Consider the following 23,216-nt stretch of genomic DNA (forward strand, 5'->3'; position numbering starts at 1 on the left):
TGCAATTACTGCTGATAATTTTTGATAATTTCCCATCGACAAGTATTTTACGTCAGATCCCTTCGTTGCTACGCAAAAATGCATTCAATGACATTAATAACAATTAATGTTTACAACTTGTCACAGAGAACAACAAGAAACAGGTTTAGCAAATATTCAGGCGAAGATATCAATAAAATATTAAATAAATGATTTAAAAAGACAGTTTTATTCATGAAATAATCTAACCAAATTACTCTCGAGCTCGAAGACTTTTGGCCAGCTTTTTGGGATTTTGGACCACTGTGCGCTGTTTCCAAAACTGGCGAAGGAAGGAGTTGAAGAACAGCAACTCATAAAAATAACCGGGCATTTCTACACAAAAACTGTATCTACCTACCTGCAGATGGACCACGACCACCATGAGATGATCATTTAACAAATGAGAACCAATACAACGGAGTCCCAAGCTATTCGTTTCAAAAATTTAAATCCACATCCAAAGGAATCGGGAAATAATGTAAACAATTATTATAACAGTGTCTTTACTAATTATTAGTTTTTTAAGATTGGGTATTGTCTTGCTAAATACATTGTTTAGAAAATTATTATTTTTTCTTCATTTGATAGTTTCACTTCGAGTAATTTTCTCCCTAAATTACACTCGTGCATCAAAATAATCAAATAATTTAGCTTTCAAGTGTATTGTCTTTTAAAAACTACTCTCGTTTATTTTCACATTTTGGCTCAGCAAATGAACTCTAGTAGTTTTTAGGTAATACGCTTTCAAGTCAAATTATCTATAATTTTGATGCACTTGTGTAATTACCCCCGATAATTGAGGGTTTCCATACATAAAACTCACTCTGTACGCTTTTAAATTACCCTGTGCACCCAGTATGGACTGCCATATGTCTTTTTAAATTATTCTCTATTGAAAACTGTTTGGAGCAAATTTCACATTCAAATGGTTTTTCACCAGTGTGCACTCTCATATGCAATTTTAAAACTTGTTTCGTTGAAAGTCGTTTGGTGCAAATTTCGCATTCAACCGGTCTTTCACCAGTATGCACTCTCATATGCGCTTTTAAATGATTCGTTGTTGAAAACTGTCTGGTGCAAATTTCACATCCATGTGGTTTTTCACCAGTATGCACTCTGATATGTAATCGCAAATGTTGTTTTGTTGGAAATTGTTTGGAGCACATTTCACAATCAAATGGTTTTTCGCCAGTATGCACTCTCATATGCGATTTTAAAACTTGTCTCGATGAAAACTGTTTGATGCAGATTTCACATCCAAATGGTTTTTCATTAGTATGCATTGCCATATGCGTTTTTAAATTACGCATCCTTGGAAATTTTTTGGTGCAAATTTCACATTCAAATGGTTTTTCGCCAGTATGCACTCTCAAATGCCTATTTAAATCGTGTTTCATTGAAAACTGTTTGGTGCAAATTTCACAACCAAATGGTTTTTCATCAGTGTGCACCTTAATAATATGTACTTTTAAATCACTCTTTGTTAAAAATTTTTTGGTGCAAATTCCACATTCAAATCGTTTTTCACCAGTATGCCTTGTCATATGCGATTTTAAAGTAAGCTTTGTTGGAAACTGTTTGGTGCATAGTTCACATTCAAATGGTTTTTCATCAGTATGCACTGCCATAATATGTGCTTTTAAATTACCCTTCGTTGAACATTTTTTGGTGCAAATGGCACATTCAAATGGGTTTTCACCAGTATGCCTTGTCATATGCCATTTTAAATTATTGTTTGTTGAATACTGTTTGGTGCAAATTTCACATTCAAATAGTTTTTGATCAGAATGCACTGTCACATGTGCTTTTAAACGGTCCTTTCTTGAAAATTGTTTGGTGCAAATTTCACATTTAAATGGTTTTTCACCAGTATGCACTCCCATATGCCTTTTTAAATCGCGTTTCATTGAAAACTGTTTGGTGCAAATTTCACAACCAAATGGTTTTTCATTAGTGTGCACTTTAATATGTACTTTTAAATTACTCTTTGTTAAAAATTTTTTGCTGCAAATTCCACATTCAAATTGTTTTTCACCAGTATGCACTCTCATATGCCTTTTTAAACCGCGTTTCATTGAAAACTGTTTGGTGCAAATTTCACAACCAAATGGCTTTTCATCAGTGTGGACTTTAATAATATGTGCTTTTAAATCACTTTTTGTTGAAATTTTTTTGCTGCAAATTCCACATTCAAATGGTTTTTCACCAGTATGCACTCTCATATGCCTTTTCAAATCGTGTTTTATTGAAAACTGTTTGGTGCAAATTTCACAACCAAATGGTTTTTCATCAGTGTGCACTTTAATATTATATGCTTTTAAATCACTCTTTCTTGAAAATTTTTTGCTGCAAATTCCACATTCAAATCGTTTTTCACCAGTATGCCTTGACATATGCGATTTTAAAATTTGTTTCGTTGAAAACTTTTTGATGCAAATTTGACATTCAAATGGTCTTTGATCAGAATGCACTGTTATATGCGTTTTTAAATCACCCTTTCTTGAAAACTGTTTGGTGCAAATCTCACATCCAAATGGTTTTTGATAAGAATGCACTGTCATATGTGTTTTTAAATGATCCTTTCTTGAAAACTGTTTGGTGCAAGTTTCACATTCAAATGATTTTTCCTCAGTGTGTATCCTCATATGTAGTTTTAAACGATAATTGTTCGACAAAGGTTTCTTACAAATGATACATATAAAACGTTGTCCTCCAGTGTTCACATTGGTACTGTCACTTCTATCATGATTTGTTAATAGGCTATCGGCATCAGTTTTCATATCTTTGCAAGAGAAACCTAAAAGTATAATTAACTGTTATATCAGAACAATGTAATTCAACAAAAATTGATAATGTATGATTGCAGAAATTATATCTAGTCTCTTCAAGGACATAAACACATTTGTGTACGTTTCGTTTAAAATATTGTATAATACTGTAAACTTAGTTCTCATTTGCGTAGTGGCAACCGTTGCCTATTATCCCCCTCCCAAGTTTCCGATTGACTTTTATAAAATGTTGAATGGGTTGCATGTGAGAGTTCATTTTAAATGAAGTAAAAGACAGACGTACTCTCAATCATTTATTGTAACTTCCGACGACCGGTTTCGCTCTCTTAAGTATGCAGAGCATCTTCAGGTCAACGGTTACAAGTCACTAAATGATTCGGATACAAGGAGCTACTACCTCAGCATTCATTAACATGATGTTTTTGCTTAAGTTATGCTAACGGGATATGGTGGAATAGACGGAGAATGTTACAAAGGTAAACAAGTTTATGGGATTTGGGAATTCTTGAGGGTGAAGAGATAGTTGTTGAGAGACAACCAACAAATCTGTACATCGCGATGAAAAACAAAGTGGCTGACCTCTGGTGGAATAAATTTAAACTATTTACTATAAGTGGAATTTGCTATAAGTGGTATAAACAAACCAGAAAATTGTTGATTTGGATGGAATTTGGTCATTATTAAGAACTTTTTAGTAAATTTCAGCATTATGAGTACATGAAAATATTTTAAATCAAATCGGTATTGTTCTATTCCTCAATTGAATGTTTGTTTATACCATTTATATCGGCCATTTTCTTGCATTCGACCTGCCCTCTATATTCCGTTTCAATCGCGAATAGTGAATGTCATATATACAATTTTTAAAATTTGATGGTTTTAATGGTTTTAAAGATTTTTATTTCTATTTATTAAAAGATTTTGTTTTTATTTATATTTATTAAAAGACTTCTATTTATTAATGTATGTGTTAGTGTAAGATTGACAACGTTTGGATCAAGACGGGTAGAATGTGTATTATGTATGTTAGATGTGGATGTGCAGCTGCAACCTAAATTGTTAAGGTCAGTACTTCTTGATGTTTTAATGAAAGGAGTAGTGGTCGTGTAAGGGAAGACCAATCAGAAAGCTTAAAAAGTTGTAACTAAAATATTAAATTAGCAGTCATATAATAAAAACAGTAATAAATGTGAATTGATAGACAACAATGTAGGTACATGGAACTGAGACATAAATTAAAGGGTGGAGAAATAGAGTAGAAAGAAAGATAGGAAGTAAAATTAAGTTGAAAGTAATTGGTTTTAAATTGAGACTATGTTTTAATGATATAAGCAGTGAAGAAATATTAATAAACTATTGAATTAGATAAAAGAAATTAATGAATAGTAATAAATTATATTTTGGGGGTATACCTACATTGTGTTTTAAAAATTCGTCAATAAATAAATAAGTAAATTCACATCAAAATTAAATTAAAACAAAACACACAGGACACAAGACGATACAATAAATAATGTGGGAATTTAAGATTGGTCAGGAGCACTGCATTTCATTTATTTAACTGTATTGGTTTTTAGTTCAAGAATCATTTTTTACTTTGTATTTTTTGTAAAATTTTGTGGAAAATTTTACAAAATCATTTATGCCCGGTTGCACCAACAGATCTTAAGCTTAAGACGAGAATAACATAAAAATGAATATAATATAATTATAATATATTATAATAAAAATATCATAATATAGTAATAGATATAATTTATAATAAGGTAAGAATCGAAAATTATGGTGCAACGTAAGTGATATTCTAGCAGGCCGTATCTATAAGTAGAACTTAGCCAAGCTGGAGCTTAAGATCTGTTGGTGCAACCAGGCATTAGTGACTTGTAACCGTTGACCTGAAGATGCTCTGCATACTTTAGAGAGCGAAACCGGTCGTCGGAAGTTACAATAAATGATTGAGAGTACGTCTGTCTCTTATTTCATGACTTTTATAAAGTTCACTCACACTTATTGTAACTGGCTTATGCAGAATTCAAGAGTATCCCGTTGATAAAGTCGAAGCCATAAAAGGATTTGCCTCTTCAGGTAAATAGTAAAAAGGGCCGGCTTAAGCAATTTTATATTTTATTTGGTATTTACTTAACATTACATATTTATTTTAAATAAATATCTAGATCAGTGGTCGGCAAAGTGCGGCTCTGGCACAACAGAAGTGCTCTGCTTTGAATGACCTAGAGAAGGAAGACATGACCATTTTCAACGTTTGGAATAGTGTTCCTGACTCTTACGATCAGCTGAAAAAGCTCGCGTTTGCTGTTCTGTCCCTTTTTGGTTCTACATATATATGCGAACAATATTTTTCAAGCATGAACATTATCAAGAGTAAACAAAAGAAGTCATCTTACTGAGAAGAACTTTTAGAATCATACCTAAGACTAAAAACAACAACATACAAACCCGACTTACTCAAAAAAAATTACATGACTTTATATAATGTACAAAAAGTTTACTAAACAAGCAGATTTGGCTCCCAATTTTTGTTTAAATTGTTGTAATGTTCATATTTGGCTCTTTGGCTAATAAGTTTGCCGACCGCTGATCTAGCTAATTAAGAGGAAAAGTACAGAAACTGATGGAGTATTAGAATTAATTATTATATTTTCTGTGTCGATTCTTTATTAAATATATTCAAATTTTGAAAGTAATAAACAATTTTTGTTATGTTTAAACTGCAAGTTTTACTCATAACTGTATAGACGGGTTTGACAGTTGAAATGTGCTGTTTGAGATATTACAAAAAGTTTCCCATCTAGGGATTTATAGATTTTTGTATACATATCTCAAAATTTAAGGCGTTTAGGACATATGTATGCTCAAATGCAGTTTTTTTTTCTTAAAATAAACCCAAGTATCGCCCCCTTAAATATTTTACCTTACTTTTGAGACGCTCTGTATATAAATATTACCTTTTATTTTTTATTTATTTATTAAATTTTATTGTAATATTATATAATTTATTATATTTATTTGACAACAATATACAGGGTGGGGCATTAGTGTGACAAAGTCCAATTACTCGTTTGTCGTAAGAGATACGAAAAAAAGTTATTTAGGTAAAAGTTGGGGCACTGATAGGACCATAATTTAAAAATATTTTCAAATATACAGGGGCGTGCGTATTGACAGGGTGACTCAAACTTATGTTTTTTTAAATGGAACACCTTGTATATTTTTACATTTTTGGATTCTCCTCGATGTTTCGATTCTTAAAATATATGGTTTTGTAATATTATACGAGGTAGTTTAAAAGATAATTACGTTTTTTTGTTAATTTCGTAGCAACATTTACACCCTGTAGAATTGTAGTGATTTGACATCAGATTTTTATTTTATGTTCGAACGGTTTTTAATATAGTCTGCTATTGTTAAACATTAACAATATAGCGAAATGTTAAACTTTAGTATACAGGGTTGGTCGAAACTCGGAATGAGTATTTTCTGGGTTTTCTTAAATGGAACACCCTGTATTTTAGTATTTTATTGAAATGATATTTTATGGTACTTTTTTATTTCTTAAGCATTTTCTATACCTAAGTGCTTTAATTTGTAAGTTATTCGTGATTCTTTAAGCCAAACATTAATTGCAAGAAAAATTACGTGAAATTCTATTAGGTGGCCGTGAAAATATTCATTCAAAAATAACTTTTCGAAAAAAAATACATCATAATCTAGCCTGATTCTTAATTTATTAATATTGGATGAGGTATCCAAATAAATTCGTAGTTAAGATTGTTGGTGCGCAAAATATTAATAAAAACATGCAATATTCTACCTAGTCGGCTATGACACTAAATTTCCTTAAAATTTGACATTACACCATTTTTATAGTTCCACTTGCTTTGTTACCATTACTAATATGATTTTTTCTAACGAGGAACTGATTAATAAGATTTTTGTGCTAGTGGAGTATGACAAAAATGTGCTACTAGCAATAAGCATTTTTCATCAGAAATTTCCTGATAGACGACAACTAAGAAGAGCAACGTTTAAAAATATACTAGAATGGTTTCAACGGACTGGACACTTAGATTGTGGTAAATCTGATCGAACAAAAACTATTGTAAGTGAGGAAAACAGGAATTAAATGTAATCCTTAGTGTCACTGAGAATCTGCACATATTAGTACAACTATTCTTACAATCTAAGTATCTAGTATGTTGAAACCGTTTTAGTATACTTTCAAAAGTTTCTCTTTTTGGTTGTCGTCTATCAGGGAATTGCTGATGATAAATTTTTATTGCAAGTAGCTCATTTTTGTTATACTCTCCTAGCACAAAGCCATTTTAATCAGTTCCTCATTAGAAAAATTATCATTAGTAATGGTAACAATGCCCTAGGCCTACAAGGCCTGTTGCGCTTAATAAATAAAATAATGGTAACAAATCAACTGGAACTACATAAATAGTATAATGTCAAATTTTTAAGCAAATTTTGTGTCATAGCCAACTAGGCAGAATTTTGTATGCTTGATTAATATTTTAAGCACCAACAACCTTAACTACGAATGTATTTGGATATCTCATCCAATATTAATAAATTAAAAATCAGGCTACATTATATATTTTTTTCGAAAAAATATTTTTGATTGGATATTTTCACGGCCACCTAATAAAATTTCACGTAATTTTTGTTGCAATTAATGTTTGGCTTAAAGAATCACGAATAACTTACAAATTAAAGCACTTAGGTATAGGGAATGCTTAAGAAATAAAAAAGTAGCATAAAATATCATTTCATAAAAATACTAAAATACAGGGTGTTCCATTTAAGAAAACTCAGAAAATACTCATTCCGAGTTTCGACCAACCCTGTATACTAAAGTTTAACATTTCGCTATACTGTTAATGTTTAACAATAGTAGACTATATTAAAAATCATTTGAACATAAAATAAAAATCTGATGTCAAATCACTACAATTCTACAGGGTGTAGATGTTGCTACGAAATTAACAAAAAAACGTAATTATCTTTTAAACTACCTCGTATAATATTACAAAACTATATATTTTAAGAATGGAAACATCGAGGAGAATCCAAAAATGTAAAAATATACAGGGTGTTCCATTTAAAAAAACATAAGTTTGTGTCACCCTGTCAATATGGACGCCCCTGTATATTTCAAAATATTTTTAAATTATGGTACTATGTGTACCCCAACTTTTACCTAAATAACTTTTTTTCGTATCTCTTACGACAAACGAGTAATTGGACTTTGTCACACTAATGCCCCACCCTGTAGATATTGCAGGAATTCAAGAAACCAGGTGGGAGGGACATGGAAAAATCAAAAAAGGAAATTACACAGTATGGTATGCTGGAGAAGAAAAACAAGGATATGGAGGAACTGATTTTATTGTGTTAGGAAAAATGAGCCATAACGTTATGGAATTTAAACCCTTAAGTCAAAGATTATCATACATAAGAGTAAACAGCAAACCGAACAAGTTGTCCATAATAAATTTCTATGCACCCACAGAAAACAGTGATGACTTAATAAAACAACAGTTCTATGAAACACTAGAAGAAAATGCCGAAAAAATCCCAGGAGAAGATATATTAATTATTATAGGCGATTTCAACGCACAAATAGGTAAAGAAAAATGCTTTAGGGAGGTTGCAGGGGAAAACTCATTACATAGCACAACAAACCATAATGGAGAAAGATTATGTAATTTAGCAGCGGCATTAAACATGGACATAAGTAGCACGATATATATACACAAGATAACATGGATGAGACCAGGCAGTCTGGAGGGGAATCAAATAGACCATGTACTTATTAAAAACTCACACAAACAGTCGATAAATGACGTGAGATCTCACAGAGGGACAAACATCGATTCGGACCATATGCTAGTGATTGCAAAATGTAAAATAAAAACAACAAATAATGAAAGACGAAAAGCACAAGGAAGATGGGGCGTAGATAAATAAAGGAGTAAAAAGAAGATTTGTAAAAGAAGTAAATGCAGAGATGCAGTTCAAGGAGGAACAAGAAATGGAGGAGCAGTGGAAAAAAATCAAACAAGGAATAAACAAAGCAGCAAAGAAAGCAGTTGGAAAAATGCAAAAAGAAAGAAGAAACAATTGAACAAAAGAATAAAACAAGAAAAATACCAAGATCAAAGGAAAAAGACAAAGAAATTGTTTAAATCAAAGAAAAATAAAAAAGTAGACGAAATTATGAACGAGATCGAAACAGAAAATCAGAGACACAATTCAAAACCACTGTACCAATACTTAAAGCTAGGTAGTAGGAAACGGAAAGCTAATGTAGCCATAGAAGCAGAAACATGGCAGAAGTTGGCATGATCCAAGACTTACAAGAGAGCAAAATACCAAATAAAATTATAAAAGTGATAGAAATGACAATGCGAGATTCCCAAGCAACAATAGACACCCACCTAAAGAGAGAGAACAGAAATAATAAAAATAAAAAATGGAGTAAGACAAGGAGATGCGCTCTCAACGGTACTATTTATTCTATCATTAGATAAGATAATAAAAAAGTTGTTAAACGCAGGAACTATAAATAAAAATACAGTACAAATAATTGGATATGCGGACGATATAACCATAGTAGCAACAGATAAAAAGGCATTAAAGAAAACCTTTCAAGAAATAGAAAACGAATCCAAACTGAGAGGACTGGAAATAAATGAAAATAAAACAAAATATATGAATGTAAGTAAAAAAAAGAAGACGCAACTGACAGAAATGACAATAGACGCACACAGCTTCGAAGAGGTTCAAATATTTGGGAGTATTAGTCAACAGAAGAAATGAAAGTGTAGATATGAAAAGAAGAATTCAAGCAGGAAACAAAGCATTCTACAGAAATACAAAAATTTTCAAAGATATGAAGATAAGCCGAAATACAAAAATGAAAATCTACAAAACGACCATAAGACCAATAGTGCTATATGCTTTGGAGACATTCACATTAACAGCAAGAGAAGAAGAGCAGCTGAAAGTTTTTAGAGACATGTTTTACTTGGGGGGTGACAGTCACCCCTTCTCGGGGGTGAAAAAACATACGGTCAAGATAAGACCGGAAATGGATAAATTGACTGATTTTAAGCAACTTTTGTTCTATACGCTCTGAGCTTCGCTGGTGTCGCTCCTAGCGGTTACTAATTCGACTTTCACCGGTAATTTTTAAATTTATTATTTAATTGTTATCGCTTAATATTTACAACGCAAAAAAGTAATTAAATTGTAATAGATTTTTTTAAGATTTTGCTAATCATTTTGACGTTCTATTGATGAAATATTAATTTCTTACTTCAGATACTTTCACAATTATCATGTAGATGGCGCCAAGATTAATTTATAATTACATATTACAAAACATTAAAAAACGCAACTTCAGTATTTAAAACGTAAGTATATTTAAGGTAAAAATATAAACCACAGCTTTGATCAACTAATATTTTTTATAATTAATGTTTTTAATTTTAATTTAAAATTAATCACTTTGACATTTATGTCAAATTTCCGGTAAACGTTTACAGACTTGTCACTACTGGCGCTCACGAATTTATAAATATCCCCTCTACGTACGAGCTCACAGCGTATAGAGTTTTTTACGTAAGTCAATACTTTTCGAGTTATTTGCGATTGAAAATGTTTATTTTTCGACAAAAAAACTACGTTTTCAGACGGTTTTTCGCAAATAACTCAAAAAGTAAATATTTGATCGAAAAAACATCCTGAGCAAAAGTGTAGTTTATAAAAAACCTAAAAAATGGTGTATCAGTAAAGTCTATCAATCGAGTAAAAACAAAGTTGTAGCTCATGAAAAATACGTTCTTATTCGTCTAATTCCAAATCGAATATTTCAAGGTGAAATCACCGAAAAATTAAGTACTTTTCGGAAAAAACCCATTTATACTTTTTTAAAGTGTTTAGAAAGGTTTATTTTAATTGTTTATAAAAGTTTCTAGCGTTAACAATAAGCGAGTTACGCTCAAAATAAAGTTGGCCCTCTTTTCTGTTGGTAAAAAAATCATGAAAATCTCCCCGTGTTTAGCTCCCCAAATGAAATTAATCGCTACCACTCTACAAACAATTTACTTACTTATCTATTTTTTATATGATCTGTCAGTCTCACCGGTTTAAAGTGCTTATTTTTGAAAGGGTTATAGTTGAAAAAGCTAGAACAGGTCACTAATCACGAGTGTATGCAAATTTTGAACAGCCATATCTTAACCAATTTTTGTCTCACGGAAAAACAAAATGAAACTAGCATATTTATAATAGCAAAACCTACATTTTTTTACTCTTTAAGATTTTTCTTATTACTAATTCTTTTTAAGTTACTTTGAAAAAAGGAAATTTTTCAAAAATTTTTTTTATTATAAAAGCAATTTTTTTCAAAAATAAGCACTTCAAACCAATCAAACTTACAGATCATATAAACAATACACATACAGTTAAAATAAATGGTAAAGCGGTAACGATTAATTTAATTTAGGGTGCTAAATAGAGGGAGGTTTTCACAATTTTTTTTACCGAAAAAAGTGGCCAACTTTTTTTTTCAGTGTAACTCGTTTATTTTGATGCTAGAAACTTTTGTAAAAAAACAAATACATATAAAGATTTTTTTAGATACTTTAAAAATGTTAATAAGTTTTTCCCGAAAAGTGCTTAATTTTTCGGTGATTTCGCGTTGAATTATTCGATTTGGAATTAGACGAATAAGAACGTATTTTTCATAAGCTACAACTTTGCTTTTAGTCAATTTATAGACTTTATTGATACACCATTTTTTTCATTCTTTATAGTCTACACTTTTGATAAGAATATGTTTTTCGATAAAATATTTACTTTTTGAGTTATTTGCGAAAAACGGTCTGAAAACGAAGTTTTTTTTTGTCGATAAATCAACATTTTCAATCGATAATAACTCAAAAAGTATTGACTTACGTAAAAAACTTTATAGAACAAAAGTTGCTTATAATCTGTCAGTTTATCCATTTCCGGGCTTATTTTAAACACGCTTTTTCACCCCCCCCGCCCCGAGAAAGATTGACTGCAGTGGCGTGCGGTGACTTTTTCGAAAGGGGAAGCGATTCAATAAGGATATAAAAATATTTTCTTAATGGTCGAGGGTCGAGCAACTTTCCACCTGATAACACTCTGATGCGCAGGGGCTCTCTATCAGCAAAGTACTTAATTATGTGAGACGTCCTGCGTACAAGGACTCACACACTAAATCCGTGACGCGTGAGGCACTCTATTCCCGCTATTTCTAGTTACTAGTGACCTATCATTGATCTGTATTGCTAGCTCGGGCCTTGAGTCCTCGCGCCGGGCTTGGTTTTCTAAAGAAGAATCCTATTTAAAAAAAATATACTCCGAGGCATTTTCCACAACACACAACTTTCACTAAAATGACACTTATTTATACTCGAGGTCTATTCTCCTATCAACTTCTGATAATTGTTGAATGCAGTCTTTTTCAATGGATAATAGGGCTAACTTTCTAAGTCTGTCTTCGCTTGTTGAATTTCTTTTAAACTCTTAATTTGAAACTTTTAATGCATCTTAATACTGCAAAACTTCGTTCAACTGATGCACTTGTGGTTGGGATAGTTAGTAGTACTAATTCACACAACTTGACCACTTCACACAGCGACTTGTTTAAACCAGTAGTTATAAAGAAATCCCAGATTTCTGGGTATTTCTTTATCATTCATGCCAGTTGTTTCATAAATGATACTTAACTGAGAATGCAAAGCTGGGATATCAAAAAATTTTCATTATTTAATCGTAATGACATAAATTCCTCTGTAGGAAATTTTGATGAATTATAATTAGAAATATTAAGATTATTCTACATTAGAAATATTAAGATTATAAAATTCTACAAATTTTAAATCGTTAAAATTTTGAAAGCTAGAATTCATTTGTTGTAGAATATTATCAAAAGGTCTCTTTGCTTCCTCTGTTTCCTCTGTCTCCGAAATTATCAATCTTCATTATTTTTCTTTCATGTTCAAACCCCATATGTTCAGTTTTATCCCAAATATTTTTAAACTGCTCTCGTTTTTTTAATTATCGTATTAATAAAGTCATCAATTTGTCTTATACAAAATGAAATACCATTTGATTTCTGTAAAATGTCAAATAAAAGATCAGTAAAAGGAAAAATCTCTGCAAAAAATTTAAATCGAAATATTCTTTAAGCGAATGTATGTAATACCTAAGCACCTCTTAGCAGCAGTAACAGTCGGAGCATCTCACTTTCGGGAAGGCGATAAGACGAGCGCTTCCATGGCATACCAAAATTCGCGCGACTAGTGGGTGCGGTCATTGAACCCTGACCAATTTTAAAAGGGACAACTGCATGACAGCGGTGATTTTGAGATGCGCTTCTGTCAGGAGTGGACCAAATAGTTGAATTGTGTGCATATTGAGTTCGTTCGTACGCGATTAATTTTTAATATTTTTCAATGCCTAGTGGCTAGGTAATATGTAGATTATTTGGATTAGGGAAAAAAATATTATTAAATATTAATTAATAATATATTTTCTTATATCGACGAATAAATAGGGAAGCGGCGCTTCCCCCGCTTCCATGGACCGGACGCCTCTGATTGACTGTCACCCCCCAAGTAAAAGCAACCAACGCACGGCACAAATTCAACTTTGAAGTGGCGGGTAAGGAGAACCTAAATCCAAATTTTCATGTAATTTGGAGTTGTCCCTGAAAATTACACACCAAAACGGTCATTTATTGGGCTATAAATAGATCTCAATAATTTTGGTCGAATTTTCTTCGTTGAGACTTACACTAACGAAAAAAAAATTACAATAATTATGGGAACGTTGATGTTTCTAAGATGAGTTTTTTGACATTGCGCTTGAATCTGATCTGGTGATACAGCTGGTTCCTAAAAAAACCTGATACGACTCTTAGTAAAATTTGATCATTTTGAGCAGTGTATTTGATTGGTCTGACACACGGTTCTTAAACATTACTACGGTTGCCTAAATCGACTAACCAATGAACATTAAGGGTGAAATTACGTCACGAGAGTTTACTGTCATTTGAATCGTAATATGATTTTTTTCGAATCCTGAGAAAACCAAGTATTTTAGAAAAAATTAAACGCAGGCTGCAAGATTACATTATTACCGAGGGCGGAAAGCCCCTTAGAATAAATAAAAAGTTTCTTTTGAATGAAATATTTGAAATTAAATATCACACTTCTCTTTTATTTTTAGCCCTGTAACTTATTAAAATAAACATTATAGAAGTTTTCAGGGACTTTCAGCCCTTGGTAATAATATGGTCTTTCATTCTGAGTTAAAATTTTTCAAAAATATTTATTAGTTTTCTCAGGATTCGAAAAAAATGAATACAATTAAAACACATTGAGAATTTTGACATGAGTCAAAATTTTGCATTAACTCAATGTAAAATTCTGAACTGTTGAATTCCAGCTTCCCTAATAATTATTGTACATCAAAAGACCTTAGAAACTATTTGTAGAGGATTGAAATCTGTATTGGAAATAACTGTTAAAATTGGTCTACGTAATTAAACATATTCCAAAATTTTGTAAAAATGTAATACATTTTAGATTTCAGCCCAAACTTAGGCCACACACAATGCAATAATGTTCACATTTTTGAACTGTCAATATTTTTATTTTATCATCTATTGTTTAAAAACAATACAGTTGATAAGATACCCTCAGTTGCGGAGAAAGGATTAATAATAAAGATTTTTTTTATTCAGTCAATGGTGTGAGCACTGTCAGTTAAATAGTAACGTGTGACCTTACTTTTACACGCATACCTATTGTGGCAAATGTATCATATTTTTCAAAATTTTGGAATGCATTTAAATCGTAGAACAATTTTACCTTTTGATTTTAATACAGATTTTAATTCTCTACAAGTATTCTCTAATGACTTTTGATGTAAAATAATTAGGGAAGCTGGAATTCAACAATTCAGAATTTTACATTGGAGTTTCCTATGGCCCTTTTTACGATTCACCACCCGGTATAAAATAAAATGTGTACTATTTGTCTAATTATTTCATAATAACACAAATAATACACATATATACACAATAACACACATTCAATGATCGAAAATTATTTAAAAATATGGGAATGTAAACTCTTGTGACGTAAAGTCAAAAATATAAGTCTCCCCACCACCGTCGGACAAGACAACCGTAATAAAGTCTAATAACCGTGGGTCTGACATTATATTTATTTTGACAGACAAATAATAAACTAAACAAACAACTGATTACATAATATGTTAATTCATAAATTGTAATAATTATTAAGGTCTAAATTTTGATATTATTTGGAATTCCTGCATTTTATAAATGACAGGTTTGACATAAAATAGGGTTATTATTATTTCCGCAGTTCGGTACCTAAGACGCGATGCTTTAATTCTGCGCTAAGTTGTTGTCTTTCTTCCCGGAAACTGTGACATAGTTCTTGCAGTTTTCGCATCTTCAAAAGGATTCTCTTCTATCCTCTCTAAAAGCGTACGATCTTCATGAGCGGTAGATATTTTTGGTCTTCCAGAACCTTGCTTTTTTTTCGAGAGTTTCTTGTTCTCTCCATCTTTTATTAATATTAAATAGCTATTTGTATAACAAGGGAGGAAAGTGTAACTTTTCCTCCCGAGAATGAAGTTTACTGCCCGACGCGTAGCGGGGGGCAGTAATCATTCAAGGGAGGAAAAGGCACTTTACTCCCATGTTATACATATGGTTTTTCCACCTTCCTCAAATAACATATATATTTTTTCATTTTTACTTAATTTATTTATGTAACTAACCAACAAAATTTATTAGAACTAAAACAACAAGTAGGTACAATATAACTGTCAACTGTCAAATATAAGTCAAATTATTAATGTAAACATTGTTAAATCAAAATAACAATTTACTGTTTTTTACAATTCTGCAAAATACAGGGTAGTTTATAAATAAACCTTAAAATGTATAGATACTTCGTAATAGAAAATAGATGTTATACAGGGCGTCAGTAAGTTATATTTCATGAATGAAATACCATGACGTCACTTTTACTTTTCCTCCCTAGGGAGGAAAAGTACACCTTTGCTCCCTACAATCAGGTCCGGAAAAGTATACTTTCGGTAGAGGTAGGTGGAAAAACTGTTGTTCTGCTTACGTAAAATGGTTCGCTACGGCAGATAGTGACCAACCATCTTCTAATTTCGTTACAATTCTTGGTTTTGTTTTATTTCTTTGCTAGCATGTGGAGCCATTTTTTGAGGTTAAACAAAATAAGTTATCTGACAAATTTTAAGATTTGGCAGTGACAGTATGTAAATAATAAGTATAGTCTGTTCGCTAAACTCAGACGCAACTTTTTAGATATTTTAGTCGGTCATTTTGCCAATTTTATTAAAATTGGCAAAAAATAATTATTAAATAGTTAATAATCACTAAATAGTTAGTAATTTCGCAAAATTTTTGCAAAATTGACAAAAAAACAAAAAAATTATCGACTAAAATATGTAGCCAGTTGCGTCTGAGTTTAGCGAACAGACTATATTTACCCTTCAAAATACACTGCTCAATTTTTTACAAAATACGCTTTAAGAGTCATATCAGTTTTTTTAGAAACCAGCTGTACCTTCAGTTATGTTTACAGGGTGAGGCAGATAAAAGTCCTATTAGAAATATCTCGAGAACTAAAGACAACAGAATCATAAAAACTAGAATATAAGGGTTTTGAAGAGTCACATGGCCAAAAAATGGGACACCTTAAAAATGGGTCATTTTTGATTTCTCGAATCTCCTAAACCTGTTGTCCGATTTTAGTGATTTTTTTAATATGCTATAGCCGTATTCTCTGAGAATATCGATGTAGTAATAGTGTTGCTGAACAGGTAAATGTCATTGTATACCCATAACACCCTGTGGAATCTTCTAGATTTTAAAAAATATTGAAGTTAAAGCTAAACTATAGCCTTAGCCTTTCTTAACATTCATTTTTGATTCATTCACTTATGTTGGATAATGAAAAAGTTAGGTATTTTGACAACTAGCCATGTTCTTCATCAATACAAGGTGTTTCTAAATAAGTGCAACAAACTTTAAGGGTTAATTCTGCATGAAAAAATAATGACCGTTTGCTTTATAAACATATGTCCGCAAATGCTTCGTTTCCGAGATACGGGATGTTGAATTTTTTTTACAAACTGACGATTTATTTATTGCTCTAAAACCGGTTGAGATATGCAAATGAAATTTGAAAGGTTTTAAGAGTTAGTTATTTCACATTTTTTGACATACTAATAAAAATTTTATATTCACCATTGGCGTGCATACAGGTAATATGACCCGTATGCACGCCAATGGTGTATGACCCGTATGCACGCCAATGGTGAATATAAAATACATAATTGTATGTCAAAAAATGCTCAATAACTGCCTCTTAAAACCCACCAAATTTCATTTGCATATCTCAACCGGTTTTAGAGCAATAACTAAATCGTCAGTGTGTAAGAAAAAATTCAACATCCTGTATTTCGGAAACGAAGCATTTGCAGACATATGTTTATAAATCAAACAGTCATTATTTTTTCATACAGAAGTACCCCTTAAAGTTTGTCGCACTTATTTAGGAACACCCTGTATTGATGAAGAACGTGGCTGGTTGTCAAAGTACCTAACTTTTTCATTATCCAACATAAGTGAATGAGTCAAAATAAACGATCTTCGAAATAAAACCCACACTGCTCAAACATTTTCCCTTCCAGACCCTGAAAATCTAAATGAATACTTTGTTAATGTGAGTAAAAATATTACATCAACTATTTTGCCACAACAAGATCCCATTTCATATCTCCCTAATTCAAGAAAGGTCTCGAATTCATTCTTTATAAAACCAGTCGTTAAATCTGAACTAATCCAAACAATTAATAGTATCAAAAGCAAATCTTCCTGTAGTACTGATGGTCTATCGATCAAAATTTTTTCTAATCTTCCAGAAAATGTGTTAGAAGTCCTCATCTAACTAATTAATGATTCTTTTGAGAAAGGTAAATTTCCAGAGTGCCTGAAGACAGCCATCATTATTCCTCTTCATAAGGGTGGTGAAATATCCAATACCTGCAATTATAGACCTATTGCACTACTACCGGTACTCTCCAAAATTATTGAGAGACTCATAAAAGCCCGACTTATGTCCTTTCTAGTTGAAAACAACATTTTATCACAAAATCAGTTCGGCTTTTTAAATAATAAATGCACCACTGATGCCATGTTTTCTGTACTACATGAGGTTTATCAAGCACTGAACAATAATCTTTACACTGCCACCGTTTTTTGTGACTATGCCAAAGCTTTTGATTGTGTAAATCACAACATTTTGATAAAAAAAACTAAATTTCTACGGAATTCGAGGCATTTCTTTAGATTGGTTCCAATCTTACTTGGAAGATAGGAAACAACTGGTTAGAGCAAATGATAAAGAGTCTAGTCTCAAAAACATTGTATGTGGGGTACCTCAAGGTTCAGTATTGGGTCCTCTACTCTTCCTTATCTTTATTAATGACATCACTAATTTAAAAATCGATGGAAAAATCTTTCTTTTTGCAGATCAGTACCGTTGATTCTGTAAAATTTCTTGGCATTTTTTTAGACAGCAACCTTAAATGGTCCCTCCATATCGATTTGTTACGGAAGAAACTCTCTTCAGCCTGCTATGCTATAAGATCTGTTTCGAATGAACTCAATTTAGCATCTTCCAAAATAACATATTTTTCTTTGTTCGAGTCACATCTTCGTTATGGGGTTCTGGTACAGCTGCCCAATTCGATGTTATTTTCAAATTACAAAAAAGAGCTATAAGATATCTGTTTGGCCTCAGAAGAACAACACACTGCAGAAGTTACTTCAAAGATCACGGAATTTTAAACCTTCCATCTTTGTATATTTTAGAAACTGTTTGCTTAATTCGTAAACATCTACATGTCTTTCCACCAAGACCTAATCATCACTACTTCACGAGAAATTCTACGTTTGACGTCTATTTGCCGACCCCGTCCTCGGAGTTAGTAAAGAAATCGATATTATATTCCGCAAAAAAAATGTACAACCATCTCCCCCTACAACTAAAATCTGCACCATCTTTTCCCAAATTCCGTAAACTGACAAAAGCCTACCTGTCTGAAAGACCATATTATTCAGTAGAAGATTATTTTAGTCAATAACTAAGAAATTACAGTACCCTTTGCACAAGTAGTATTTTTATTATTTTTTTTTTATCTATATTTGGGTGTCATATGCAGCAGCTTAACTTTTTAACTTTTAAACCTTTTTTATTAATTATTAGGTAGACTATGGATTTGCAATTTATTTAAATTTTTGCAATTGATTATTTCTGTTTTAACTTCGATTTATTTATTTATTTTATTTAACTTATTGACGATTTATGTAATTTTAGTAAATTGGATTGTTACTGTTTTGTTTTTTTTTACTATTTATAAGCTTTGTCGATAAAATTGTAAAATTTTTCATGGCAATAAAGCACATTTCTATTCTATTCTATTCTAAAAAGCAGAATGTTAAGAAAGGCTAAGGCTACAATTTAGTTTTAATTTCAATATTTTTTAAATACTAGAATATTCTACAGTGTGTTACGAACTTTCAGGAAAAAACACAGTATTATTGTTACACCCGGTATACAATGACAGTTACCTGTTCAGCAACTCTATTACCACATCTATATTCTTAGAGAATAAGGCTATAACATATTAAAAAAATCACCAAAATCGGACAAGAGGTTTAGGAGATTCGAGTCCTCAAAAATTACCCATTTTGAAGGTGTCCCGATTTTTTTTGGCCAGGACTGTATTTGATACTTCCGGTTATACCGGATAATGGGACACCCTGTATATTTTTACATTTTTGGATTCTCCCCGATGTCTTCTTTTTTAAAATATGAGGTTTTGTAATATTATACAGAATAGTTTAAAAGATAATTACGCTTTCTTTTCTTTATTTCGTAGCAACATACACATCCTGTAGAATTGTATTAGTTTGACATAGAAAACTCTATTTATGTTCAAATGGTTTCCAATACAGTGCGTCCATAAAGTAACGCATAAATTCATTATTTCGTAAACCGGCGATATTAAGGAAAAATTCCGATTTTTTGGCATATATATATATATATATCATACTAGTGACGTCATCCATCTGGGCATGATGACGTAATCGACGATTTTTTTTAATGAGAATAGGGGTCATGTGGTAGCTCATTTGAAAGGGTATTCAATTCTCTATTCACTGATATAAAAATTAACATATTTATTTATACAAGGTGTTCAAAATAACATTTTTTTAATTAAAATAATTGAGACAAAAAGAAGAATGTATGTAATTTATTTAATTCAAAATACGTTTTACTGTTGTCAGAAAACAGGAAAAAAATGTTTATTTGACAAATAAATATTGTTTTTCGCTTAAATTCAATGTTAAAGCTGCCACCCACCTGTCTCTTGGCAGTTTGAACATTTCGTTTAAACGAAAATCAATGTTTATTTGTAAAATAAATTTTTTTCTCTTTACTGACAGTAGTAAAATGCATTTTGAATTAAAATAAATTACATATCTTCTTTTTGTCTCACTTATTTTAAATAAAAAAATGTTTTTTGAACACCCTGTACAAATAATTATGTTAATGTTTATATTATTGGATAGAGAATTGAATACCCTTTCAAATGAGCTATCACATGACCCCTGTTCCTATTTAAAAAAATCATCGATTCCGTCATCACGCCCAGATGGATGACGTCACTAGTATGATAGATACGCCAAAAATCGTAATTTAAAAATAAAAATCGACCTGTTCCGGGATTTTTCCTTAAAGTCGCCGGTTTACGAAATAACGAATTTATGCGTTACTTTATGGACGCACTGTATAGTCTACTATTGTTATAGGTCTGGATCCCGCGTATGAAAAAAAAGTTGATTAATAGCAAGCTGAAAATTTGTTAATAGCTTAAGGGTGTCTAGTCAGATAAACTTTGATATATGGGAACACTGGAACAGAGGCAGTTTTAATTGTGGAATAGGTTAAAAATTTGGAACGGTCAGACCACGAAAACGGCACATTTATTTTGTCCAACAGAATAGACTTAAACTCTCCGAACAGAGATTAAACTCTCATGCAAAAATCAGACTGCTATTTATCACCTGTCATAATTCCTGTCATTTGACATATTCTACATGTTCCACTCATTAAAAAGCCCATTTGGTGATAAAGAGCAGTATGATTTTTTCATAAGAGTTTAATCTCTGTTCGGAGAGTTTAAGTCTGTTCTGTCGGACAAAATACATGTAGGATTGTAAATAGTTTACCTTATATTTTAAATTTCCCTGTATATCATTTTTCCTTGATTATTAGTAGAAATACGAAACGAACGGCCGTCCCTTAGGGCAGCTGTGTGGGCGTATCTAATCGTTGTGTTTATTTTCGATCGTTAAAGATCAACAAGTAGCGAAGTAGCTAGCTTGACTAATTTTTTGTAGTTTTGGGTTATTGGAAGATGTCGGTATATGCTTTGAACCAATTTTAATTGGGTTGTTTCACAGGAAAAAGGAGATTAGCCTAAGAGGGCTTGTTTTAGCGTACGGAAAGAGAACGAATACATTCAGTCGATTATAACAACACAGCGACGACAGACGCATTCTTAGGGATAATACTTAGAAAAGACGAATTAAGACGGGTATTATATTGATTAGACGCAAATTATCTATAAATACATTTCGTTTTTGTAAGAATAAGAACACGTAAGATTTTGGTCGCAATTACACACTTTTACACTTTTACATTTCGTCAATTTAATAGTATCAATAATTTAGCTATCTATTTTATTAATTAAAACTGTTAAACATCAAACGGACTTTTATTACGATTGTCTTTAAAGAAAACCTACATATTGGGGGCTCAATCGCGGATCTAAGAAAGACAATTTCGTCGTAAAGTTCGCGAAATAAAGTAAAGTGACGTGTAATTAAAAAATCGGCTCAGGTGACGTGACGTAATTTTTGGAAACTGTTTATGACTGTTCGGGAAACGTGGAAACTGTTGGTGATTTTCGGACTTTTTTTAAACTATTGGTGACTTCTGGACTTTCTGAACTGTTGGTGAATGGTAGCAGTGTTGGTGGAGTAGCAGGCTAGTACAGTGTAGACGACGCTGTTAGGCAAATACGAAGGCTGTTTGGGCAGTGACGACGAGACGCAATCATAGCAAGCAGTATTATGTACCAAGGAGAAATCAGGTGTGTTTGTTCCAATATTTTAAAAGTAGTCAAGACACTTTGGTCTGGTGTCTGGAAATTAGAAATCTGACCAAAGATTATTTTTTTCGAGGAGCTGTGAACTGGAACTTTGACGATAAACAGTGAATGTTGCGAAAGAACTATCATACATCATTTAACGATTAACTTTTTTTGTTTTTCATTGTTTTTTTTTGTTCATTTATTTTAATAAATCATAACTTTGTTAGTATTTGTAGTAAATATTGATAATTTTTAAGTAAAAGCGACTACAATTCTACAGTTCACAAGTACAATTTGCACACGGGAAAAAATAATCTAACTTTTTACTTAAAAGATAATCTATCTTTTTATTTTTATTTTTTTTATATACTTTTTTATAATGCAGTCTAAACAAACTCTTAGCGATTTTCCAAAAATTAGTTTAAACCTTAGAAATTCGGCATTAAGTTCTGTTAAGGCCTTGCATGTTGTTGCATACGGTGATAAAGGGTTGCCGCGACAAACAAGGAAGAACTTGCGGAATTTCACAAAATTTTCGTGGGATAAAGAATCCGAGGAATATTCCACAAAAATAGAAGACGTGAAAAATAAACTAAGTATGCCGGACTTAGTAGGAGTTTGCCATGTTTTGGTTCTGAACTACACTGGTTCAGAGGACGATGTGATTGAACGTATTTGTTCATTTTTGAACGACTTCAATCTTGAAGACGAGACTGACGATGAAGACGAAGACGCTAGCGACGATGACGGTGATAAAGACGTTTATCACAAGGAAAACGGTAAAGACGTTACCGAAGACGATGGCAATAATGAGGATAACGACGCTAATAGTGATAAAGACGCTTATCACGAAGACGAAGAAGAAGGTAAAGACGTTACCGAAGACGATGGCGATAATGAGGATAACGACGTAAATAGTGATAAAGACGCTTATCACGAAGACGAAGAAGAAGGTAAAGACGTTACCGACGACGATAGTAATCATGATGACAATAGGGAAGATGAAAGAACGACGGATTTATTTACGAGGAATAGATCAAA

At 31.8% G+C, this 23,216-nt stretch overlaps 1 protein-coding gene across 3 annotated transcripts in view; it reads right to left on the reverse strand.

Annotated features, from left to right (window-relative positions):
* Positions 1-507: 507 nt before the first annotated feature.
* Positions 508-23,216, reverse strand: part of LOC126892291 (gastrula zinc finger protein XlCGF57.1-like) — a 33,930-nt gene continuing 11,221 nt past the window's right edge. For all 3 annotated transcript variants that reach the window (XM_050661790.1, XM_050661789.1, XM_050661791.1), the window contains one exon: positions 508-2,818. In XM_050661790.1, coding sequence (XP_050517747.1) covers positions 861-2,818 — 1,958 coding nt within the window. In that variant the 3' untranslated portion in view covers positions 508-860. The remainder of the gene's footprint in view (positions 2,819-23,216) is intronic.

The sequence above is a fragment of the Diabrotica virgifera genome, chromosome 9 (assembly GCF_917563875.1).
Source record: "Diabrotica virgifera virgifera chromosome 9, PGI_DIABVI_V3a".
In the NCBI taxonomy this organism is placed as follows: Eukaryota; Metazoa; Arthropoda; class Insecta; order Coleoptera; family Chrysomelidae; genus Diabrotica; species Diabrotica virgifera.